This window comes from Podarcis erhardii (assembly GCF_964252035.2).
Source record: "Podarcis erhardii genome assembly, chromosome: 7".
NCBI classification, from domain to species: domain Eukaryota; kingdom Metazoa; phylum Chordata; class Lepidosauria; order Squamata; family Lacertidae; genus Podarcis; species Podarcis erhardii.
In genome coordinates this window covers 34,186,624-34,212,812 of record NC_138511.1, presented here as the reverse complement: position 1 = coordinate 34,212,812, position 26,189 = coordinate 34,186,624, and the positions used below count along the sequence as shown (strand labels likewise).

Below are 26,189 nucleotides of genomic sequence, written 5' to 3'. Positions count from 1 at the left end.
CTCAGAGAATAAATTTGGGGCATTTCTTAAATCCTGAAACAGAAAGGAATGACATACCTAATGCCCACAGCATGGCATAGTGCTCAAATGTTGAGTCTGAACAGGACATTCACCACAAAATGTATCTGTTGCAGCCTTGCTTAGGCCAAGGAGAACCGCACAACAGTTTACACGAACCATATTATACCCAATTTACTGGAAGCATGCAGCTTTTAAAATATGGAAGATAGAAGGGGATGCCTTGTTAAAATACACAAAGTAAGGGATTTTTTTTTTATTCTATAGAAGGATGTTTATTGACACTCAATTGCCAGCTTAGTTAAATTTTGCTTTCATATTTAAGACCAAAGGTAAATTTTGTAGGGTTGCTGTTTTGAAATAGGGAAATTCTCTTTGTTTTTCATCAGACCAGCCAGCCACACAAGCTAAGAAATAAAAATTGAGTCAAGGCACTCTTTCCCCCTGCCCCCCAATTCTTGCCCTTATTTCCATTTCTTTCCATGAAATTAAAGCAACAGTACACACTCAGGCTGGAGGTACGCAAATTTCATAGCTGGGCTCTAGCCGTTCTAGTGTGGATTTGATTGATTAAAAGAAGACAAAGAACATTTTCCCCTCACAGCTTTGTTTGGATTTCCCAGATTTACTCTGGAAAGAGAGAGCGAGAGCAGAAGAGAGTCTTAATTTTGCTTAAGAGTACTCTTTGAGAAACTTTATGTGGAAGTCTTTCACTTTCTCCAGCAAGATCTTTAGCTTCTCTACCGGAGGGAGAATGGTCATCCTGGGGAAACAGGAGGAAAAAAAGTATTATAAAATGACTTTTAGAAGCATGGAGACCATGTCATCAAAAAGAAAGAAAATTTAATTCAGCTGCTAACACTGCAGCATGCTTTGTCAACCCTGTACCTAAAGTGGTAAGTGCCTTCTCTTTGGCCAAAGCCACTTCCAGGAACAACACAGATCCCTGTTTCCTCCAGAAGTTTCATACAGTAGAACATGTCGGGAGCCATTTTATGAACCTGCAGAAATAAAAACGATGTAATAATTAGAAACTAGAGAGTGAATAGCAAGTCCCATTTTCATGGAATCATAGAGCTACAAGAAACCTCAGCAGCCACCTGGTCTATCTATGCAGTTACGTTCCTTTCATTATAAAAAAGGATGCTTCCAAATACTTTAATCTGTTCATCTATCTGGCAAAGCTAAAGTTGGTCACACCAGGGACTGTCAACTTGTCCCTGTGTTTCTTTAACAGCTGTTTGACAGACATGAATCAGATGGGTGGTGTGTTCACCACAATGTTTCCATAAACATTATTATTGATTGTCAAAGGACCAATATCGAAGGGTAGGAATATAATCATACTAGTGTGCTACAGATGGCCCAAGATGAGATCCTGCAAATCCAGGACACGCCACCCCTGTTGAGTAATGGAGCTTCAGGAAAATTCAATTTAGCTCCTGTACAAAAAGTACTGATGTCTCCCCAAACCAGTACAGCAGCTCCAGAAAAGCATCAAAGCTCCCCTGGCCTGGAGAATGGCTCCTCCAAAACTGGAATGGCAACAATTGTACAGCTGCAGCAAAAGTAATAGCAGCAGTTGGGGAGAAGTCTCACCTTTGCTGCCTCAATGGCCTTGGAAGGGATGAAGATTCGTGGGAAAGCATACATAGCCCCCTGAAGAGGGTTGCAGTGGATCCCTGGTACTTGATTGAACATGTCTTCTGTCAGTTTGGCTTTTTTGGCGAGGTTGTTCAAGACAGACTCTTTTTCCTGATTTGAGGGGAAACACACAGCAACGTCACACCAAAGGCAAAGGACCTATGTATCACAGAAATGGCTTGCGTTGCCTTGCAGTTCCTCTCTTCCTTAGGGTGGTGCTTCTCAAAACTTCTGAGCAGAGCCCTCCACTTTCTAAACTTCCTAGGCCTTCTGTCATCCCCCTCCCACCCCACCCTGCCGAGCAACCAAACCACCTTAGTTTAACAGATGTGTGCAAAGGGAGCTTTGGTGAAGTGTTGTGTATCCCAGCACTGAATGTAAGAATCTGCGTGTGGATACAGGAGATGCAGGTATCACTTTAGCTTCCCTCTGATACTTGTCATTCTGATTCTCTTGTTATTACTGCACAAGGTAGATGTAGACACACACACCTTGATGAACTGTGCATACGATTCCTCCCCAGGTACAGGAGGATTCACGACAATATCCATGGCTGCTTGACCTGAGACCGGCGGACAAAGACGGACTGACAGAAGCTTCACAAGTTGCCCTTTAATATCTGGGTGCAAGTTAATCACCTCCATGTAGCCGCCTCTGTAGCCACACCTGAGAAAAATGGGATAGCCAGGAGAGTGGGGGTAGCGAATAGAAAAATAGGAAAGGAGAAAAAACAACACATTCTGAAACTCTCAGGATGATGATAGCATTGCATGTATTACATGCCACCTGTTGCTTCTCAACACCTTGAATATTATTTGATTGAAAGGCAGGGTAGAAAAATCTTAAAATAAAATTGGTCCACTAGTATAAAACCTCAAGGAGGCGTTGAATTTTAGAACACAAGAGGGTCAAATCTCAAGCCAAAGGGGGGGGGTGTCCCAATGCATTGCCCTGTTGGACTCCAACTCCCAGCAGCCCCAGCTGATGGGCTAGGGATGCTGGGAGCTGCAACCCAGCAACATCTGGAGACTACAGCAGATGTCAATTGGTATGTGGAGGTCATTAGCATCTTTACTGGGCAGTCATGAAGCAGCTGGAGTGGCGTCTGTACAGCCAAAGATGTTATGAATTCTCTCTATCTTTTTTACTGTAGCTCAGTAAAATGGACAAGCCTTTTAAAAATAAAAACCCAATTTACTTTTTTGAAAAGTAAAGAGGGGAAAGAGTAAACAGAATAAAGTGGGATGGTAGGGGTGAAGTCCCTTACAAGTAATAATAAATAATAATAATAAAATTTTATTTATATCCCGCCCTCCCCAGCTGAAGCCGGGCTCAGAGCGGCTAACAACATTAAAATGATACAACATTCTAAAATCATTTCATTATAAAACCAATTCAAATCAGATTAATGGCAACCATTGGGCTACAGTTCTGTGAAGATTACCAAAGGAGGGGGTCAGGCTGTGCCTTGGCCAAAGGCCTGGTGGAAGAGCTGTGTCTTGCAGGCCCTGCAGAAAGTTGTCCTAGTCTCTTGTGACAGAGCGTTCCACCAGATCGGAGCCACAGCCAAAAAAGCCCTGGCTCTGGTTGAGGCTAGCCTAACCTCTCTGTGGCCCTCGACCTCCAAGATGTTTTTGTTTGAAGACCGTAAGGTCCTCTGTGGGACATACCAGGAGAGGCGGTCCCGTAGGTACGAGGGTCCTAGGCCTATGTAGGTGCATAGCTGCAAACCGCCATACATTTAACACACATGGATGCCCCAAAGAATCCTGGGAACTGTAGTCTGAAAGGGTGCCAGGAAGCACATGCCACCTGCTTGTGATTCCTAGCAACTGGCATTCAGGGGCTTCAACAGTGGAGGATGAACATAGTCACCACAGCCAGTTGGTGGCCATCACTACGTCTTGTGGGGAGAAACATCTAAGATGCTGCGTGAAGGAGTACTTTCTTCTGTCTGCCCTGAATCTTTGAACATTCGGCTTCATTGAATACCCCCAAATTCTAGTGTCATGAGAAGAGGGTGAAGTTGATTTGGCAAGACACCATCCTGCACTGACCTCAATAGCCCAGCAGGGAGCATTGCGGGTAGAAACTCCTCTCTGGGAGTCAGCATGGTTGGGTGAACTAGAGAAACGAAGCTCCAGCTTATTGAGATACGAGAACCAGGACAGGAAAGGAGGCACTACGAAAACTTACTCGCCCATGTATCCTTTAGAGGTAGAATGAAAAGAAGCAAGCTCCACATTGTTACAGTAATCTGGTCCCATCTCATAAAGGATCTTTTTGAAGGAGTGAAACTGACAGCTCTCCGAGTAGACATTATCTTGATAAACCTGTAGCCAGCAGAAAAAGGCACATGTATTCTTTGTTTATGAACAAAGTAAAAGATGCGGCCTGCAATTTAATGCTTTTATTACCTCATCAGCTAGAAGGAACAACTTCTCTTCCCAGGCAAAGTGGATCACATCTTCAATGCATTTTCTGTTTTGAACCTGACCTAAATTAGGAGGTGGGGGAGAAAACAGAGAGCTCTGATTCATAAAAAAATCTGTAAGCAATAAATCTGTAATCTTTCAATCCCAGAACAAAAATAAAGTGTGTGTGTGTTCTGTTTTAAAGCCCTTTGCAAAAATGCTCATTGAAGCAGCTCCATGCTTCTCTAAGTAAGTGATGGGGGAAGAGAGACTCCTTGCTTCTCCCCCCTCCCCTCTATTAAAAGAGAAGCACACAGCTGCTTCAAAGGGACTTTTGCAAAGGTCCCTCACGAGCGAGGATTTAAGTAAGTGATGGGGGAAGCTGCCCTCCTGCCCATTGCCTAACATCACCACTGATGTCACTTGATGGGCAGGTGGGTGAAAAGTCATTAGAGAAGGAAAAAATGCAGCATGAAGACAAAGAGGAGTTCTGCAAACCTGTGGGATTTCCAGGGTTGATGATGCAGAGAACCTTTGGATTGCAGTATGTTTTGGCTTCATTCAAGGAACGGCGTAGTTCATTGACGTCTAGGGCCCAACAGTTCTCTTCGTCAAGGTAATAGTTGATCTGAATGGCATCCAATTCCGATATAGCAGCTGAATACAAGGGATACTGGGGGATTGGGATCATCACTCCAGTTCGGGATCTTCCACCCCCTGAGACAAGGATCTTTAGAATAGTCTGGAGGGGGAGGGAAAGGTTATTTAACAAGTTTGTGTTCCATTTCTTCCCTAAACAAATAAAAGAAAGTGTCAATATTACAACAATATTTTGCAGGCTTTTATAAAAAGTGCTTAAATTTATTCTTGAGGGTGTTTGAAAAACCAAGAGTGTTTGGGGAAGGGCAGTATAATAAGCCCTGTGGTTCATCTAGTTAGGGGTTGTCTACACTGATTTTCAGCAGCCCTCCAGGATTTAAGACAGGGGTTTGTCCCAGCCCCACCTGGTAAATGAACCAGGGATCTTCTGCTTACAAAGCACATGCTCCCCCACTAAGTTACAGGTGGAACTTTGGTCTGATCCAACCAGGTTCTTTTTATATTTGGAACACAGAGCAGAGATGGGGGAACCTCAGCCCCAGGAGCCAAATACTATCTGCCCCTCGGAACACTCCCCAAGCCACACCCCCTTACTGACCCTCCTTTGCCCTCTCCTGGGGGTGTTTTTGGTTGGCTTTGAACTCTCTTGCTGGCTTGGATGGGCACAGGCCATGCCAAACCCTCCAAAATAATGATCCACCACTGAGTTCCCACTGAATTTGATTAATTTCTGGCTTTTAGGGATAATGAATCTAAAGAAGCGATTCCTGCTTCTCCAAGAAGAAAAGGAGCAAGTGCGGCCAAGTACAGAGATGTGTGCCGTTTCTGGCAAAGCTTTACATAAGCAGCCAGTAGTCCACCTCTATCCGCTGCCAACCCAGAGGCCAAGAACACTGGGTGAATCAATAAAACTGCGGGCCCAACAGTGCTGCAATACCAAACTGTGCCAGGCGATGGCATTTTCATTAAGGTTTTTTTTTTGCAAGGCAGCCAAAATGCCTGAATGTATAAGCAGGATGGGGGAGTGGGGTGTAGGATTTCAAAGTTACATATTGACAGACACTCCCCATTTGCAGCAAACCTACGCCACCCTATAGATACTGAAGCAGAGGTGGGTTTCCTGCTGAAGGTCAACAAATATTGCACTGGCACTATTTCACCCACTTGGGTTGCCAATGTTAGTGGGAGGGAAGGGGGTGAGGTCTGGGGGAGGAGATCTTGCAGCATGTTTAACTATGCGTTATGTCCTTTAACCATGGGTCCCTATACAACTCACACCATCTGCAGAGAATTTAGGCAATGGTCAGGAATGATAGGGGACCCAAGGTTGAAGAGCATTAGTTTACAGAATAAAGGAATTTCCCCCTCAATGTGCTGAACAAAATCAGTTTTCCCCCCAATGGTTCTTGTTTTGGTTGTTAGATCAATCCAGGCCACTGACACACAAACAGGGCCTTGATCTTGTTTTTCAGGGAGAGAAACCTTGCAAGCAGGGCCTCCACATGAACAGGTCCTGACATAGAAGCTTTCATTCCTTTGAAATGCCTGGGGCCAGAGAGACAAAGAACTGAAGCAATTAATGGGGGGGGGGGGGAACGATCATAAACAGAGAGAAGAACGCCCGTCCACTTCTGCACCGTATGAAGGCCGCGGCTAGAAATTTCAAAACTAGGAATATTTCTTTGCCCATCTCATTCCTTGTATGGCTGCTTCTATATTCCTTCCCTCCTTCATCTCCTCTTTTCTCTCCGGACAACTGCAAAACAAATATTCAAACCCTGCAGAAGCTCAGAAGTAGCTGTCAGAGTAACGTGTGCTGTCCAAGTATAGCTCGGCAGAGCGTGAGACTCTTAATCTCAGCACCATGGGTTCGAGACCCACATTGAGCAAAAGATTCCTGCATTGCAGGGGGTTGGACCAGATGGCCTTCGTGGTCCCTTCCAACTCTACTATTATAGGAATCTAGGGATTTATGTACAGTACATTCACTCAGGCTATGCCGCTCATGCCAAACAATAGGTTTGCATTTTATATGGTCAGAGTACACCTAGCTTGGGGTCTCAATGTCTAGAGCTAGTGGGGTGTAGATGTTAGAAGACTGGACTAGGACAGAGAAACTTTTTAAGCCTGAGGGATGCAGTTCCTTCTGGGCAACCTTCCAGGGCCACATATCAGTGCTGAGCAGGGACCGAGGCAAAAAATAATACAGTGGAACCTCGCAAGACAAATGCCCCGTAAGACGAAAAACGCGCAAGATGAAAGGGTTTTTCGTTTTTTGAGTTGCTTCGCAAGACGATTTTCCCTATGGGCTTGCTTCGCAAGACGAAAACGTCTTGCGAGTTTGTTTCCTTTTTCTTACAACCATTAATACCCAGGGAATCCGCGCTCCGCAAGACGAAAAAATCGCAAGACGAAACAACTCGCAGAACGAATTAATTTCGTCTTGCAAGGCACCACTGTAATGGGTGGAGCAATGAATGTAATTTTTTCCTTTCTACAGTAGGCTAACATCTACACATACTCACACACCCCTCTCTGTCCTCCGTCCAGGGAAGTAGGAGGCGTCATCAGAGTTTAAGAGTGCATTCCAACCAGGCAAAAAATACTTGAGGAGGGCATGATGGGAGAGAGCATGAGGCCTGAGGGCAAAACAGAGAGGCCTGGAAGAGCCCACTCAGCCTCTGGGCCTGAGGTTCTCCACTTCTGGGCTAGGGCCCTGGTCACCAGCATTCAAATACGAAACTCACTGGGTGACCTCAGGCCAGTCTCAGCCTATTATTTATCATGTTATGACGATAAAACATATATACTACCTCAAGTTCCTTGGAGGAAAGAAGGGATATAAATATAAAATATATAAATATAAATATAATGATTTTACTGCAGCTTTATCCCACCTTTGCTGCAAGGAGCTGAAGGGAAGGTTCTCCCCCTGCCACTTAATCCCCACAACAACCCTGTGAGGTAGGTTAGGCTGAGAGACAGTGACTGGCCCAAGGTCACCAAGGGAGCTTGATAGCTGAGTGGGGACTTGAACCCTGGGCTTGCAGGTCCTAGTCTGACACTAACCACCGAACCACACTATCATAAGAACAATAATATATTAAAAAACAAAACATACAGCAATACCGTCACTAGCTCCCGTGGTCAGGTATATGTTCTCTGGATCTGCAGGAACGCCTCCATCCCGTCGCTCAATGTAGGCTGCAACATCTTCACGGATACAGTTCACCCCTTGGCTGGCACTGTAGGAACCTGTAAGGGAAATGGGGTCATCATTAGAGATTTGCACACAGACAAGCAGAAACATTTGCAATCCCAGAACAGGTTTGTCACTGAGATGTCCAGGACAAAACTCAGCCGCCCTTCAAAATCCACTCTGAATTTTGCAATGCAGCTCCCCAGCCAGGTAGTGTGTACTAAAACAAACAAACAAAACACACTCATAAAAATATTAGTGAAAACAGACCAAAGTTATATTAGGAAAAACTACTTGCAAAAAGAAGGGGAGGTATTAGGCAAAACTGCATACAAAAATAGATAAGAGGAAAGATTCACACAAAAATGCTGACAAATTTTCCTGATGACTTTTAAAAAAAACCTAACAGATAATGGTAATGTGGAGAACCAAACTTAAGTATAAAAAATGAGAAATTAAAAACCATGAGAAAACTCAAAATTGACAAATTTGCCTATCCCTACTACCAGCCCATTTCTTTTCCTTTGAAATGTTTAGAGTCAGAGGCAATTCTAATCACACTTGTGCAAGTGGCCCTTCTGCTTACCCGTTTTCAAATGCATGGGCAGGTTTTCCTAGTAGGAAGAGCTGTAACAACGGCTCTTCCGTGTTAACTCTCTGCATCACCTTTACTACCAAGTCAGTTATGAGCACATGCCTGAGAGATGCAGATCAACTCATCCAGCAGCCTACTTATAGCTAAGAAGGCCCTGCAGTCTCCATAGCAGAATGCATTCAATAAGCTGCGTACTTGTCTCTTCCTTCTCTATCAACCATGAGTCCTAATACCTTCAATTAATCTCGAAGGAGGCTGCAAGTCTTTCCTTTCTTTTGTGAGAACAGCCAGCCTAGGATGAAAGACCTGCTTTTTAGTACCAAGCACAACACTTACCACACACAATACAGTGGTACCTTGGGTTAAGTATTTAATTTGTTCCGGAGGTCCGTTCTTAACCTGAAACCGTTCTTAACCTGAAGCACCACTTTAGCTAATGGGGCCTCCTGCTGCCGCCGTGCTGCCGGAGCACAATTTCTGTTCTCATCCTGAAGCAAAGTTCTTAACCCGAGCTAATATTTCTGGGTTAGCCGAGTCTGTAACCTGAAGCGTATGTAACCTGAGGTACCACTGTACTTGTGGTACTAGGATGGCTTTGTATAGGAACTAACTAACTGAGACTCTGCATTCAAGTAGTGTGCCTGTGATAATAGCAGAGCTAAGGCTGCTACCTACCAGTGTCTAGCATCACAGGGACTAGAAACTTCCCTTGTGAAGAAAACTTTTGCTTTTTCCCCCTGGGTGAGATGAGACTCCTCATTACACAGCAAAGAGAGATGGGAACTGGCTGGCTTCCCTCTCACACAGTCGCACTTCCTTATAGATCTAGTTAAACTAGTTTCAAAATTGAATCAATATTAGGCAAATCTTTATGGTCTAGGAAGTTGTGCACGAGTGGGAGTGAAAGGACAGAGAACACAAAGGCAGGCATTTGCTACGTGGCTACTTAAAATCAGCCCAGCAAGGGATTTTATCTGCCAGCTGGCCAAGGTTATTGAAGTTCAGAATTACTGTTGAGCAACAGGGAGTATTTAATGTGCAGCTTTTAAATTTTCTTGCTGTATCTCATTGAGAAATTACTGTTCAGCCATCCTCCAGATGCAGGTAGCAGTCTTAGAAGTTGGCTCTTATCTCTCATGGGGGATAAGACAAAACAAACAAACCCACACAGAACTTATGAACCTTCACCACTTGTCCAATGCCAAGGTTTCCGAGCACATCCTGGTCTTCAAGACACAACATGTCTGCTTATCAGTGTGCTTTCAAAAAATGTTACATGCTGCTCTGGTCCTTCAGGAGTAAGTAGACTAGCACACAAAGTACTTACATCAGGAAAAAGCAGCAGCTGCAATGTCGTTTCTGCTTCACTGAAAACAAAAATCGCTGTGGGATGGGGGCTGTGCTGATCTGGAAATGGTCCTTTTGGATTTGGTTTTTTTAAAAAACAAATTGCAATGTTCAGAATAGACAGGATTGAAGCCATTAGAAGCGAGCCTGTTGTAAGCTGCTAACATTCCTTTATAATGGTTTTAAAAGATATTTTTGCAGTGAGATACACTGAAGGCCATCAAAGCGCTGGGAAATGCAAAATAAATAAATAAAAATGTCACATGCCAAACTAACTAGGAGCAGAGCTGCTAGTCAGAATTCAAGGCTGCCTACCACACACCCACACCCACAGAGATAGAGAGAGAGAGAGAGAGAGAGAGAGAGAGAGAGAGAGAGAGAGAGAGAGAGGCGAGAAAGTCACTTCCCTATGGTGTGATCTCATTTGACTGTAGTATGCATGTGAATCCCAGAACCAAATTGGTGGAGCCAAATTTGAGTCTTTCCCACCCTACCTTTGTACTCTGTTTGGACAATGATCAGATGGAAATAATTAATGCAACTGACCTTCCCCATGAATCCTGTATTTGAGAGAATATGGCCGCTATGTGAAATCACACAAGAAAGTGGCATGTGTGTGTGTGTGTGTGTGTGTGTGTGTGTGTGTGTGTGTGTGAGTGAGAGAGATATTTGCATGCAAGGTCCCAGGTTCAATCCCCAGCATCTCCAGCTGGAGCTGGGAGTTGTCCCCTATCTGAAAACCCAGAATTCCTCTGCCAACTGGTGTAGACAATACTGAGCTAGATGGACCAATGTGTCCGATTCAGTATAAGGGAACTTCACATGTTCCCATCTGAAAAATAAAAGACCTAGGTCGAAATTCTGAAGATAACAGAATCTGAAAGGGTATGTTCACATATCCCAATCCAGGCAAAACTCAAATTTGGGCTGGTGCTGATTTCACAGTATGCAAAAGGAGTTAATGGTGCAAACAGACCTTGGGCAATTAGCCACATTTACACTGGGAATACCCAAGCGTGAATGTAGCCTTTATTCAATGACAACTCTGCTTTGTGCTTGTTGCTTTTCACAGGTCGTGAATGGATTCCGGATTGGCTGGCTCCTACAGCCCAGTCTGTTAATGCACAAAAAGCCTTCAAGTGATTTCATGAAAAGGAAAGCAGTCAACAGAAAGGAACGAGGCCAAGCACAACCTCGAAGAACAAGCAAGGCAAACATACAGGCTGCCCCAACAATTTTGGACTTCAACTCCCACCAGCCCCAAGCAATGGTCATGCTGGCTGGGGCCAATGGGAACTGTAGTCCACAGCATTTAAAGGGCACTAGGTTGGGGATGGCTGAGCCTCAGAACAATATAAAAATGTTCAAAGGAAACAGGGAGCAGCACTGAATGTTATCTAATGCAAGTGATTGTACTTCCCTCGCCCTTGATTTTGATTGGTCCTGCCAAATGTCAAATAGGCACTTATCACAAAAATTTTTTAGGAAACAGCTCTTTTATTTTAATTATGCCTTTAGTCATGCCATGATAACGCTCTTTTCCTGCCTGGAAAGGAAGTAATAAAGGCTGTCAGATTCTGTAGTTCTCAGTCATACCCTACAACCAAAGCACTACCTAGATAACAGCAGCATAAACACAATTTCTCTTAACTTTTCTTTGGGGGGGGGGGGAAATTATGGCACTGGGTTAAATTAGGCTGCAATTTTATGTACACCTGTTTGGGAATAAGTCACGTGGAAACCAGTGGGACTTACTTCCCAATAAACCAGGCTGGGATCGAGAATTTAAATGCATGTAAGAGTGAACCCCTGAGAGTGAGTCATCTTTGAACCCAGCAGGACTCACTATTGAGATGTGCATAAGACAGTATTGTTGGCCTTGTATTTACTTGGGCTCCCTATTCCTAAGGAGGACAGGCTTGAGCAAACTCTATACAATGGGAATTCTGTTTTGCCTGATTTTCCTGTTTGCAGGAAAGTTAATTAATCTGAACATGGCTTGAGCCTAAAAGGCTTTTTGGTCTGCAAGAAAACAAACAATAGGAAAGAGGAGTCGGCTACATGATGCAACTATGTACAGCGTCCCACAAAGCTTTCAGAAGTAATTCCGCCACTTTCCAGAGTGGCTTAACAATTCATCTCTCCGCCCTAGGGAACTCTGGGAATGGGAACTCTGTGAAGGGGGAATAGGGGTCCCCTAACAATTCTCAGCACCCTTAACCAACTACAGTTCCCAGCAGCCTTTTGGGGGGAAGTCACAGCTGTTTAAAGTAGTACAATACTGATGTAAAGGCATAGTGCGAATGAGGCCCAGGAAAGAAAATACACAAAGTTGTCAACGCTACCAAAACTGGTGTGCAGATTGTGGAAGGTTGGGTAAGAAAAGGCATGCACATTGATAAAATGTGCATGGAAAAAATGATCTGGATCTTCTCCTTTCTTTAAAAGCCCAAAGAAATATGGCTATATACTAACACCCCATAATTAAAACCATTGCTGTAGAAGATCTAGAATTTAAATTAAATTAGTAATATGAGAGGAGTACCTAAGCTGTTCCCTCCGCAACCCTGCAAGATCCGTCTCGCTCTCTTCTTAGAGTCCTCTGGGAAGCTTGGGCTGTCCAACAGGTTTGGGTACGTACAAAGTGCAACTACCTACATGGTTGAGAAAAAACAAAGCACACAAAAACTGGTTTTCAAACATGAAAAAACCTCACTGCTACTGAACATTCCTTGTTCTATTTTAAAACATCATTTTTCAACCTTCCTCCATTACCTCAAGTACCTGGTAAGTTTCAAATGAGGACCGCTGCTTAGTTTTTAAGTCAGAAAGGTCATTAAAAAACCCCAAAAAAGTCCCTTAGGATTTGCCAGTAAAGTCTGGCAGCTCCAGAGTGATCAATGGCAGCTGATCAATAGGCACCAGGGCCTTAATGCTAACACAAGCAGCTTTTCAGAGATCAGGGTGTGTAGTTTTATTTGGAGGGGGGGTAGCTGCTTGCCCTTGTCTTAGGGCAGAGATCAGCAATGTGGCATCCACAAGGACACACACATACAACTGCAGAGGCTTTCCCTGGTGCCAACAGAGTTCCTCCTCCAACTCAAACTGGGCTTGAAGTGCTTCTATTGTAGCATAGGCTGTGGTTTGTGCTCGGTGGAGAGATATTTGTGTGTGGTTCCAACAGCAACTTCTCCAGTTTGCAAAAGAACCCGTGGGGTGTAGTGGTTAAGACTGCTGGACTAGGGTCTGGGAGACCAGGGTTCAAATCCACACTTGGCCATGAAGCTCACTGGGGGACCTTGGGCCATTCACTATCTTTCAGCCCAGCCTACCTTACAGGGCTGTTGTGAGGGTAAAATGGGAAGAGGAAAACCTTGAGCTCCTTGGAGGAAAGGTGGGATATAAATAATAATAATAATAATAATAATAATAATAATAATAATAATGATGTGCCCATGAGTCCAAACAGGTTGGCAAGCTCTGGATTAATGCTTGAAAATGGCACACCCTCTAGCCTAGCCTTCCTTTTTGACAGCAGCTCGAACTGCAGCAAGTGTGAATTGATTACATCTGGATCCCACCTTGCTTCCATAGAAGTCAAGGCCTCCTAGTCTGCTACCCAGGTACCTCCTTAGCTTCTGCAAAAACAAGGCTGCCCTCGTAAAACCGAGCAGGGAGAAGGATGGGGACAAAACCAGAATGAGTTCGCTCTAATTGTCATTGGTGAGTCTACTGGCTGTTGGGTGCCCTGCCTCCTGCCCTACCAGTTGCAATGGGCACCAGCAAAACTGGGAGAGCCTGCAATGGCTTGAGAACCATCGTACCTGACGAAGGAAGGTGATGGGCTGTTGGCCCATGGCGTGTGCGTCCCCAATGTTGGCCTTGATGACCTCCGTGAAAGGCTTTTTGATGCCCTAAGAGGAGAAAGCACATAAGAAGTACATCAAAGCTTTATTCAGATACAGCAGATTGGAAGGGCACACTGTATTGCTTTTTACATGCATTACCATTTGCAAAGGACGACGGCAACAAAATGACACTGGCGAAGAACAAAAGGCTCTCCAGAGAATCAAGGAGCTGGAAGTTTTGCCTACCGCTATCAGGGGTGAAAGAAGGAATTGTACCTGGTCCCCCACAAAAAGGCTGAAGCCCAGAGAGAAGAGTGTTTGGGTCAAGCCAGCACGGTGGGAAAACACTGGCTTTAAACCCTGCACATTTACAGCAAAACAAAAACCCTTGTAACACCTTTCTCAAAATCTGTTAGATTTGTGTCTCCTTACACAGATAATCTCAGAGTAGGGCAGAGTAGGGTTGAAGCAACCCTAAGACCCCCCCCACTTCCATTTTCAAGTGTGTTGGAGTGTCACATTTGAACTGGAAAGATGTTGATTCAAATCTCTGCTCATTCCAGGAGCAAGCTGGGTGGGCAAATCACTGAATGTATTCAGATATCACATTTCCAGTTCTCTAGTCTAGATCATGGCTTGGAGGATCAGTAAAATGTCCTATGCTGACACATTCTCTTCACCCCTTGCAGGTCTGGTTTAACGAATAATATCCTGGCTTGACCAAACCACAAGAGTCCTGCAGGATCAGACCAAAGGTCCATCTTACTCAGCCTTGTGTTTCCAACCATGACCAACTGACCGTTTCTGAAAAGCCCAAAATCAAGAACATGATGGCAATAACTCTCTCCGGTTTTTCTCTCCTCGTAGTTGGTATGAAGAGGTATGGAGGAAAGAGCATCTCAGCTGGTGGGGCAGAACTATAGCAGTAGCCTGCTGGCAATGGCATCACAGCAGAAAGGGCATGGGTGAAACTAGAATGAAGATGGGGCTACATGGACATTCTGGCTGGAGTGCAGGATTGGCTCTGCCAGTGTGCCCATGCAGCCGCAACAATGCTGCCACCTCATCACCCTCCGAGGAAGCAGAAGGAATGCTGGTGCGTGGAGGCTATTGCTGCAGCTCTGCCTCACTGCATGACTAACACCATAGTTTGCAGTTACATTGGAAACAGCAAACTATGGTTCGATCAAACCCTCCTTTCCAGGATTGCAAATCAGGATCAAACTGTGGCATTCAATCATGAATAAATAAGGAAGCTTGTTCAAATGACAGTTTTCCAATTAAAACAACAAGTGATCAAACCAGGAAGGAACACATGAACCACAGGGCTTGCTTCCCATCCTCCAAACCATAGTTTGTAGAATTGGAAACATGGAACCTAAGAACAGCCACTGTCTCCAACCCTAGCCTGTCTCACAGATGCTTCCTGTTCAAATCAGCAGAGGTTCACCATGATTTCTTGAAAAGATCTTTCCCAAACCTGCCATGGGAAATTGAGCCGCCCAATCTCTGGGCTAAACATGAAATCTTGCTAATTACCTAAAATTGACTTTTTAGGAAACTGTCCTGACCCTATGCTTTGACAGAGGGTTATTTTTAATTATCTCTTTTTAGACTGAGCCTAAAACACAGGAACATAGGAAGCTGTCATATACTGAAGGAGACCATTGGTCCACCTAGCACAATTTTGTCAAAGCTGCGTGGTGGTGGCTCTCCAGGCTTTAAGATAGGGGTCTCTCAGACCTACTGAGAGATGCAAGGGGTTGAATCTGGATCCTTCTGACTGCAAAACAGATGCAGACGAGAGCCATGGCCCTTTCCTGCTGCAGTAACTCTATACTAAGTATAAGGTAACTCTATACTGGCAATATAAGGAAAAGAATGTACTTTGGGCGTATTTTGAACAAGCAATGACGGAGACCAAAACTAGAAAAATAAGATAGACAGCAAGTGGAAGATTTGGATGTCTTGCAAAAATTATAGAGAGAAAAGGGGGGGGGGGATAATCTTTTACAAGCATATTGCTGAGCACTGATTAACTAGACCTATCTGTTGCATGTTTATGCTGCCATTTCTTTTGTTTCTACAATCTCTTAGTTTCACACTGTGCTTGGTACAAGGACTTCTGATATTAAAAGTATTGACATACATTTGAAAGGTACGCCATGGCCCTTAATCCTTACAAGTTACAGCTCCAGTGTTGCTGCTTTTTCCTTTTCTTTTTTGCCGAGAACAAACCTTTCCAAGAGAACATTTGATGAGCGCTGGCTTGCCATCAAGCTCTCTTTATATTAAAATGAAGAACCCTGCTGAAAACATTTTGCTAAGCATATATATATTTACAATATTCAGTCAGCATGTGCAAAGATGTACAAAGGCCAAGCTTGTTCTCGGTCTCCCATCAAGAGTGACAAAGCTTGGAATTAAGGGAATGTTTTTGTTTTCCCAAAGAAAAACATCAGGCAACCCCTGGATATAGTTACTAAAGCAATGGCTGTCATGGATACAAAGTTAGAGGGGTTTGAAACATGGGGTTCAGGAAAGGGAGGATATGTTGTATTAGATGAAATAATTCAGATCCTCATCCTGGTCCCATTACAAACACTGACAAAAGTAGAAAGGCTGTCCAGAAACTGACTGTGAATTGAAAAAACAAAACAGAACCACCACCCCAGGCAGAGATCTAATTTCATTTACACAGGGCATCTCAGAGAAAAGGTCTTCCTTGACATGAAAAATACCAGGGGGCTATTTGCTGAAACACAGCAGGGCTGCAAACCTTCCTACTGGCAGGGCCCCTGGCAAAAATCCAAGGTAGGCAAGGCAGAAATCCAGTTGAAACTTCCCTCCCTGCCATACCAGAAGAGACTTAGCTTGGGCAATTCCTAGTTTTCATGTAGAATGCTTACATTTCTACTAACACTTCAAAACTGGCAACCTTGGAAGAGAGTCAGTTGGCCATTTATCTGCAGGCTCTCTTTCCCATCGCCTCTAAGAAGTGACAATCAGCCCCTCCACTTATTTGGAATTATAGAGAAAAAGGCATCTAGGTCAGAAGGCAGGATAGAGAGGAATTGCGTGCCCCCCCCCCAAAAAAAGCACTCAGAGGAACACAGGACAATATGTTCATCTAGCTCAGTGCTGTCTACTCTGACTGGCAGCAGCTCTCCAGGATTTCCGTCAGAGGCCTCTCCCAGCTCTCACCTGGACATGCTGACTATTGAATATGGGACATTTTACACACAACGCAAGTGAGAACATAAGAGGAGCCTGATGGATCAAGGCAACAGCCCATCTTGTCCAGCATCCTGTTCTCTTAGTGGCCAACCAAATGCTTTTGGGAAGCCCAAAGGCAGGATCTGAGTGCAGCAGTACTCTCCCCACTTGAGATTTCTAGCAACTGCCATTCAGAGGCACACTGCTTCCGACAGTGCAGGTAAAACATAGCAATCTGAGTCTCTGAATACTAAGCACCTTTGGTATAAGTAAAGGTAAAGGGACCCCTGACCATTAGGTCCAGTCGTGGCCGACTCGGGGTTGCTGCGCTCATCTCGCTTTATTGGCCGAGGGAGCCGGCATACAGCTTCCGGGTCATGTGGCCAGCATGACTAAACCGCTTTTGGCAAACCAGAGCAGCACACGGAAACACCGTTTACCTTCCCGCCGGAGCAGTACCTATTTATCTATTTGCACTTTGAAGTGCTTTCGAACTGCTAAGGTTGGCAGGAGCAGGGACCGAGCAACGGGAGCTCACCCCGTCGCGGGGATTCGAACCCGCGTCCCTTTGATATATATATCACAAAACTATATTAGGAAGCATGAAACTTGTGTCCAAACAACTATACAAAGCATTGCTGCAACTGGCTGCAAACTTGGGAATAAAGAACCAGCGAACTCAGCTGCAGTCAACTTCCATAAAAATGTGCAAAGGACGGGGCTGTCAACCAACCTTCTTTTCCCGTAAGAGAAAACCAATTTAAGCACGAGTCAATTCAGCTTCATAACAGACCAATGCATCTTTCAAAGCTGTCCTCATGGCACTTAAGCAACCAAAAAATGTTGGCAGGCTGACCGTGCAATCCTGAATGCATCTACTCAGAAGGAAGTCCCGCTAAGTTCAGTCTAACAGGGGCAGCCTGTACACACCTGTCTGGGGGTAAGCCCCATTGAGCTCAGTGGGGCTAACCTCTGATGGTGCAATCCTACACGCGCCTATGCAATCTCCTGTTATCAAACAGGTTCACCGCAGATGCAACTGTCCTGCTTGTCAAACCAGCTTTAATCTGGCCTGGTGTCATTTTGGTGTAATTGAAGCCGACAAGAGCTGTAGCTGAAGGGGGAGGCTAAACAGTCTTGATAGTGACCTCAAATGGCACCGGACTGTTTGATGAGCCTTATGGCTCCCTAGGAAGGGCTGATGTAACTAGAAGGAACTGAAGTATATTGCTGTGCCTTAGCAATATAAGTGTGAATGTGCTTTTCTGATGAATAGCCTTGTTTTAACATTATTATTTGTATGTATTTATCTAAGAAAATGTATATGCTGTTTAATTGTAAGTAAAACCTCTAGCAAACAGAGGATGTCACTGTACATTACTCCTCATATTAAGGGAACCCTGAAAGGAGAGTGGTCAATTTGGAATAATTTGTAAGAAAATAAAATTAGGGCAGGGGAAGGAAAGCCTCAGGTCTTTTAGGCTGCAATTCTCTTGTAATGTTGCATTATGTTGTAAAACCAATGGCTCAGTCTTGAATTTAGCATGGGAAACATGCTGCAGGCTTATGATGTACAACACATTACTATCAGCACTTAGTATATACCATACGCTCCAACATTTCTCCAATGAAAATAGGGACGCCCTATATAATAAATAAATAAATAAATAAAGCCCCATCCATCTGACTGGGTTGCCCCCACCAAACTGGGGAGCTTCCAACATATATAAAAACATAATAAAGCATTAAAAACTTAAAAACATCCCTATACAGGGCTGCCTTTAGATGTCTTCTAAAGGTTGTATAATTACTTATCTCCTTTGCATAACTCCATACCCTCCAACATTTCTGCAATGAAAATAGGGCTGTTCTTGGGAAAAGCAGGAAATTTCTGGATCAAATTAGAAATTGGGATGACTTCTGTAAATCCAGGACTGGCTCTAGAAAATAGAGATACTTGGAGGGACTGAGATACGGTATCTAATATCCATCATTACAAGCACATCGTAGGGTTTTGTACCCTTCCGTGCAAAGCTGTGGAGCATTCGTGTTCCCTATCCCACTAGGAGCTGCCACAATTCATACGTCTGCGTGCTACGTATCTTTCCTGTTCCAATTCTCCCCTAACTCAACTGGCAAACAATTCATTTTATTTATTTAACCAAGTTGTTACACCTCTTGATTGCAAAAACGCCTCTAAGCAGTTTACAAAAATATAAAAAGGTAACAACAACAAGCCCACAAAGTCCTTACAATCTAAACTGATGCAGGAAGGACACACTGCTGTGCCTTCATTGCCTTTTTATACCGTGCAGCCTCTACCTCCAAGGAGCTCAATGTGGTATACATGGTTTTTTCCTACTCCCCTGTGAGGTAGGTTAGATGAGATATACTGTAGTGACTTGCTCAAGACCAGCCAAGTGGGGATTTGAACTTGGACCTTTCTGGGCCTAGTCAGTCATCCAAACCACTGCATCAAACTGCATCCCTTGTACAGAAAGGAGACAAGGGTACTTGGTCACTACAGTGGTACCTCTGGTTACGAACTTAATTCATTCTGGAGGTCCGTTCTTAACCTGAAACTGTTCTTAACCTAAGCTACCACCTTAGCTAATGGGGCCTCCTGCTGCTGCTGCTGCGCTGCCATGCAATTTCTGTTCTCATCCTGAAGCAAAGTTCTTAACCCGAGGTAATATTTCTGAGTTAGAGGAGTCTGTAACCTTAAGCGTTTGTAACCCGAAGTGTTTTTAACCTGAGGTACCACTGTACACTGTAAGGAACAAGAGGAATGAGCTGGGCTTTTTAAGGGTAGGCTGTGCACAAATAAACATGGCACAGGCCAGAACCAGGTATCACTTTGTTTTTCTGGTATGGATCCAGGTACAGGATCCCGGATTCTTGTTGAGTCGTGTCCTTGGCACACTTCCATGTATTTACTCAAAAGATTTCTTCCCTCTTTCTTTTATTTAAAGCAATGTGTTTCGTTGGGAGAGGCTCAAAATCACTTAAGCGATGCCAATAAAGCTCCATCCTCGTTGATGTTGTACGCAATTTGGACAAGAGTTATGACAAAACACACATACTCATTTTCCCTCTGTGCTGGCATAGATCCAAAGCATTTTTCAGGTGTGCTCAAGAAAGGGCTTTGCACCTCAGCAAGTCAAACATGGTACATGTGTTACAGATGGCAGCTCACAAGGAGTGCGGCCAATAAGTCTTTGGGGGTTTCAGTCAATTTGGTAGAGCCCAAAAGGGGGTCCAATATTATGCCAGCCTGCCTCCAGGCTTGGAGCATATCCAGAGGAACTTTTGATTGTGCTCTTTGAAAATCTGATTCCATGCTATATCATGATCCATACAGTGGTGAGGCTAACTTCTGAGTGGACATGTGTCGGAATGCATTGAGCTGTCGGACCTTTTTGGCTCTATAGACCAGATCCTTGTCATAGAAGTACACCATTGGCCAAATTTGACAAGTGGGAGGTGTTACCCACCTGTCAATCACACATCTTTAGGAAGTGGGGAAACGTTTGGGTTTCTGTTTGAAAAAAACAAACTAAAAGCCCCTTGGGTGTATAAAATTAGTTATAATTCTCTGGTCCTGGCCATTCACAATTTGGCACAGTGACATCTAGGAATCACTGCACTGGATAACACTTAGATTTTGTGTGTGTGTCTAAGGGGAGGGTGATAGCACTAAAGAATGGAACTAAGTTAAGGGTCACCAAGTCACTGATGATGTTTTAGACTAAATATAGACCCAGCATGATCCTTTAAAAAACTTGGGCTTTTTTACTGCTATGAATGACTTCCTTCTATGTTTGCAGATAGCCATGTGCTATGCATATTGGATGAAGAGGATTTCCCTACCTGCAACTGAAATTAAGGAAAAGCAGTGCAACATTTACAAATTGTGCTGCATAAAAATTTACTCTTGGGTCATGAAGGGTCAAATAACCAAAGCAGTGACTAAGTACCATATTGACTCGAGTCTAAAGTGTCATTGAAACTAACACGCACTTCCATTGTCAGAACCTTGAAACCAAAAAAAGTATTTGCTGGTGAATGTAAATGTGCCATCGAATCTAATGCACACCTTAATTTTCGCAATGCAATTTGACCAAAAAATGTGAGCATTAGATTCGAGGAAAAACGATATCTGCTACAAAGACCTCATTTCATACTTATGGTTATTTTCACGTAAGGCCTACTCAGAGTAGACCCATTGATACGAATGAACCAAAGTTAGTCATGTCCATTAACTTCAATGGGACTATTCTGAGTAGGGCTAACACTGAATACCACCCTAGGAATTGTTGCAGATGCATTTACTCACCCCTTCACACCAACACTCCCTGCGGGTGGCACATTTTATTTGTCTTACATGTGCACAGAGAGCCTAAATGTGAATTGCTGGTAATAGCACCCTGGTAGGTTGATCTTAAGGGACACGGGTGGCACTGTGGGTTAAATCACAGAGCCTAGGACTTGCCGATCAGAAGGTCGGCGGTTTGAATCCCCGCGACGGGGTTGATCTTAAGAGGAGCACAGTAAAGCATTTTTACACCACCTTTCTCCAAACAGCCAAGTTTTATGTTTCTAAATAGAAATAAACTGAACCAAAACAAAAGTTCCCTCAAAGTTACTCTTCCCCAATCTTGGCAGTGTATGCGCCTGGTGAATTCTTGGGTCATGTGCAAACATGCATGGCCCTAAAGCCGGAGTAAAATGCAAAACAACTAAAGTAAACTGAATCTGAAAAAAGCATTAGCTCAGAGTTGATGAACTTGTGCCTGAAGAATGCAGCTGCAGGCTCATGCACATTATTACTTTCCTCTATACAAATAATAATAATAAATCTCTGTACAAATAAGTCTAGCATGTTTGGAAAGGTTCTAAGCCTAGCCTCCTTCAGGGCATGGTAGCTTATTGAGTGGAGCCTCACAGTTTAGTCACCCAACTGAGATCTACACTATGCAAGGGGAACCTGTGGCTTTCCAAATATTTTGAACCACATCATCCCTAACCATTGACCATGCTGGCTGGGGTTGGTGGGAGTTAAGAGTCTAGCAACATCTGGAAGGCACCAAGTTTCTTAATCCCTGAAGTAGAGCTTAACAATGCACTAAAAAGAAATTACCGTATTTTTTGCTCTATAAGACTCACTTTTTCCCTCCTAAAAAGTAATGGAAAATTTGCGTGCATCTTATGGAGCGAATGCAGGCTGCACAGCTATCCCAGAAGCCAGAACAGCAAGAGGTATTGCTGCTTTCACTGCACAGCGATCCCTCTTGCTGTTCTGGCTTCTGAGATTCAGAATATTTTTTTTTCTTGTTTTCCTCCTCCAAAAACTAGGTGCATCTTGTGGTCTGGTGCGTCTTATAGAGCGAAAAATACGGTATCTTAATTAGCAGTGTTCTCTAGCTCAGTGGGAAAAACAGTTTCTAAAATAGCAAACATTGTTTTAATATCCACTGGAGGGGAAAAAACCAAGGTATTAAGCCAAAAAGTACCTGGGCCCAATCCAAGGAAAATTCTGACAGTTACTATAGGCATATGTTCCATTGTTGCAAGTTTCCCAATGCTTTGGGGATTAAGGGCATACGACTTCTCTGAGCTAGGATCCAAGCATAGCCAAGCAAAGGGCCAAACAACCTAGGTATGAATCACTAAGTCAGGCAAACCTCTCTGTTCTCCTCAATCTCTCCATTTGCAATAAGTAGGATGTTACCAACTTAGACAACCATATGAAGTAAGGCAACAAAATGAGCTTTGTGAAACAGCTGAATACTTTGAAGTGTTATACAAATAAAAATATTTTAAGATTATTCAGAAAGGACTATTGATTTGAAACAATCTGAGAAAACATAAAACATGAGCCGGAGAAAGGGATTCAGAAGTGAGAGATGCAGTATAAGAGTTTAATTTATAGTGGTTTCTTTCTGCAACAGGAACTGACTCCAGGTTAACTCTAAAGAATCTGCAAACGAAGCACTGAATGGCAAAACCAAACAAAGATTCTCATGGCGCCTTTAAAATTTATTACATTTATTGTGGTGTCAGGGTTTGCTGGAACAGACTTAGCATGGCTAACCTTCTGAAAAACTGACCAGTTATCTATTACCCCTTTACATAAGACAAAGGAGTCATTGATTACATCAGAGGGCAGCAGAGGCAGAAGCAAAGTAAATATTAATTTATAAAGTATCTGATCACAAAACGAGGCAATTGGATGACACAGATTGTGGGAGGGGGATATTTGCTTTTTTTGTTGGCTTTTTAAAAAAGAGTTCTGAGTGATTGCCTAGCAAAAATATTAGGCTGTAAAAAATCAAAATGGATATGATATGCAGCTTGAAGCTCATCATTCTAGTTTCTTAATTCTTTAAAACAAAGCACTTTTTACTGTTCTTTCCTGATGTCAGTTTTACGTGCCTGTAGATCGCCCATCCCAAAAAATGTCTAATTGAAAGTAGACCCAACTTTTTAGTGTGGTAAGAAAACAAAGTGAAGATTCTCAAAAACTACCTTGGAAAATATTGCTGAAAAATAAATCTATGCTAACATGATTACCTCAAAGATTTTTTTTTCAAGCAAAACTTTATTTCCATGGTCACAAACCTATTTACGTGGAAACAAGTTCTGCTGAAATCCATTGAACTTACTTCAGTGAAAATTGTAGGCGCTATATACTGCATAAAATTAAGGTTGTGATCCTTAAAACACTCAGTAAATCCCACTAGGATTACTTCTGAGTAAGCACACATAGGATCACTCTATGCAAAAGCTTTTATTCTACTGAAACCAGTATTCGAACATGGCTGTTATTTTAAAATGGTGTAAGTGTAATTTTATTCAAAGCAAGGGCGGCCATGGAAAGTTAGGTCCAAGGATTAACGCCAGAGAAGTTCTATTTCCATACGCCTGGTAGCATAATGGACAAGATCTGCAGGAATATCTTAAGCATGTTTAATCAGAACCAAACCAGCCATCAATAGGAGTATAGCATCTAGATCAAGGGAAGTAATAGTGCCACTGTATTCTGCTCTGGTCAGACCTCACCTGGAGTACTGTGTCCAGTTCTGGGCACCACAGTTCAAGAAGGACACTGACAAACTGGAACGTGTCCAGAGGAGGGCAACCAAAATGGTCAAAGGCCTGGAAACGATGCCTTATGAGGAACGGCTAAAGGAGCTGGGCATGTTTAGCCTGGAGAATAGGAGGTTAAGGGGTGATATGATAGCCATGTTCAAATATATAAAAGGATGTCACATAGAGGAGGGAGAAAGGTTGTTTTCTGCTGCTCCAGAGAAGCGGACACGGAGCAATGGATCCAAACTACAAGAAAGAAGATTCCACCTAAACATTAGGAAGAACTTCCTGACAGTAAGAGCTGTTCGACAGTGGAATTTGCTGCCAAGGAGTGTGGTGGAGTCTCCTTCTTTGGAGGTCTTTAAGCAGAGGCTTGACAACCATATGTCAGGAGTGCTCTGATGGTGTTTCCTGCTTGGCAGGGGGTTGGACTCGATGGCCCTTGTGGTCTCTTCCAACTCTATGATTCTATGATTCATTTTTGGGACGGGGATTTGCGCTTGCCTCCCCTCCCCGGGACAATTGTCCTAGGTAATGCACTTGCCCTAGAACTATTAATTAGTAAAGCCAGAAGCTTGGAAAGTTACAGGGCCATTCGCAACCCTTGAAGTGTGTGCGTAAAACAGAATTAATGCCGTTCGGAGATGTTGTCCACTAGCCTCCGCCGCGTTCCCTCCCTGGGCCAAACTCTGTCCTGGTTGTTGATGCAAAAAGCAGCGTGCCTCCTTCGCTCCATGCGGGCTGGCAGGCCTCCCTCGCCTGCCCCAATCAAGAGCCGCAGCGGCGGAGGAGTGGCCCGGGGGCGGCGGCCCAGGCCGGCGGCGAGAAGAGCTGCAAGCGGCGGAGGGGGGAGGGGGAGGCGTGAAAGGGAAAGGGAAAGGAACAAAAGCAACCTCTCTCTCCGTTGAAACCGGCCAGGTACCAGCTGTTATGCCTATGACACTTCTAGTGCCAGAGTCATTAGGCACATATTTCCGGGAGGGGGGGTGTCATTTGCCGCATGCAAATAGAGGGTGTCTTTTTTTTTCTGAGCAGACCACCCTTTTTTCCCCATTGCAACAAAGCTAATTCATTCACGCAGCCCAAACCCGCCGCTCCCCACCCGCTTACCTTCCGCAGCTCGTTCTCGATCTCGCCCGCTTTCAAGACGATGGGCCCCCGCACGGCGTACTCCACCGCTTTGACCTGGGGGTTCATGGATTCCAGCGTGAGGATCTTTTCCCGGGTCTGCTTCTCCTTGATCGGTATCGCAGAGGCCTTGGCAGCGCTGCTCCAGTCTTTCCCCGGCGGCCGGCGGGGCCGGGCGGCCGATCTCGGCTGCTTGTTGCCGGCCACGAGCGAGGAGACGAAGCGCACGGCCGCCTCTGTCCGTTCATTCTTGCTGCTCGGGCGAGCGGCTTCTTTCGCGAGTCCCGAGAGGCGATGCATGCTCCCCCTTGGAGGGCGCAAATTCCAGAGGTGGCGGGGAAAGCAATCACATCCACCTCTAAAAAAAAGCAACAACAAAAACACCCCCCAAACAACCCACTGTTAATTCGCAACAGAGATGCAGTAAGACCCCACGAGCAAAATTTTAAAATAAAATAAAATCAACGTTGCCCGGGTACAAGTGCATGCTTGGCGAGGTGCTTTTTTTCCTCCTCCAAGCTTCCAAGCAACTTGACGGAAAGAGGGCAGAGTTGGGTCTTTACAAGAAAGAGCAGTTATGCTCTCGCCCAATGAGGAGGAAGACTCCCAGCACTGCAACTGCAAGGATTAGGTCCTCGCAGTCGCAATCTGTATTCTCTGCAGAGGAGCAAAGTCCGGGGAAATCCCATCCGGCCAAAGACCCGAGACACCCCCAACTGCAAGCCCGCCCCTCCGAGACCCTCTTTCCCCCGCTACCGCCTGTGGAGATAAGAGATTGCACCAGCCAGGACTGTCAGCCGCGCTGCCTGGTGGGTCTTGTAGTCCTGCTTGCCTCTAGCTGAGCCAACCCAGTAGCACCAGGTGGTGACATATAAAACTACCACGCCCAGAATCCCCTCCTAGGTAGAGCAGCCTAGTGCTTGTATTTTGTCATTGTGCTTGCGAGGATGTGGGATGGAGTTGGCTGCGTGGGTAATAATGGGGAGATCACGCCACGTCTAAAATGCGATCTCCTTAAATAGTAGCTTGTGTAGTTTGCTGGCTTTTAATTTTAAAAGGCGAGGCTATTTGAGAAACGTTGCCGTAAT

The 26,189-nt window shown here is 44.4% G+C and overlaps 1 protein-coding gene across 1 annotated transcript; it reads right to left on the bottom strand.

Moving 5' to 3' along the window:
* Window positions 1-531: 531 nt before the first annotated feature.
* GPT2 (glutamic--pyruvic transaminase 2) lies at window positions 532-26,189 on the bottom strand. The gene is made up of 11 exons (XM_081870246.1): window positions 25,084-26,189; window positions 13,642-13,731; window positions 12,363-12,471; window positions 7,798-7,931; window positions 4,575-4,818; window positions 4,080-4,159; window positions 3,859-3,995; window positions 2,154-2,328; window positions 1,618-1,773; window positions 907-1,019; window positions 532-781 (listed from the first exon to the last, which is right to left on the bottom strand). Exons 1-11 carry the CDS (start codon window positions 25,399-25,401, stop codon window positions 691-693), a joined length of 1,647 nt encoding a protein of 548 aa, XP_081726372.1. The 5' UTR covers window positions 25,402-26,189; the 3' UTR covers window positions 532-690.

Bases quoted from the DNA above. Each gene is read 5' to 3' on its own strand.
- GPT2 (XM_081870246.1), bottom strand. From the start codon at position 25,401: ATGCATCGCCTCTCGGGACTCGCGAAAGAAGCCGCTCGCCCGAGCAGC. The intron at 3,996-4,079 runs GTAATAAAAGCA...TGCTGGCTACAG, and splicing joins TGTTCCTTCTAGCTGATGAG to GTTTATCAAGATAATGTCTA. The intron at 1,774-2,153 runs GTGTGTGTGTCT...CCCTCAAATCAG, and splicing joins CGTATGCACAGTTCATCAAG to GAAAAAGAGTCTGTCTTGAA.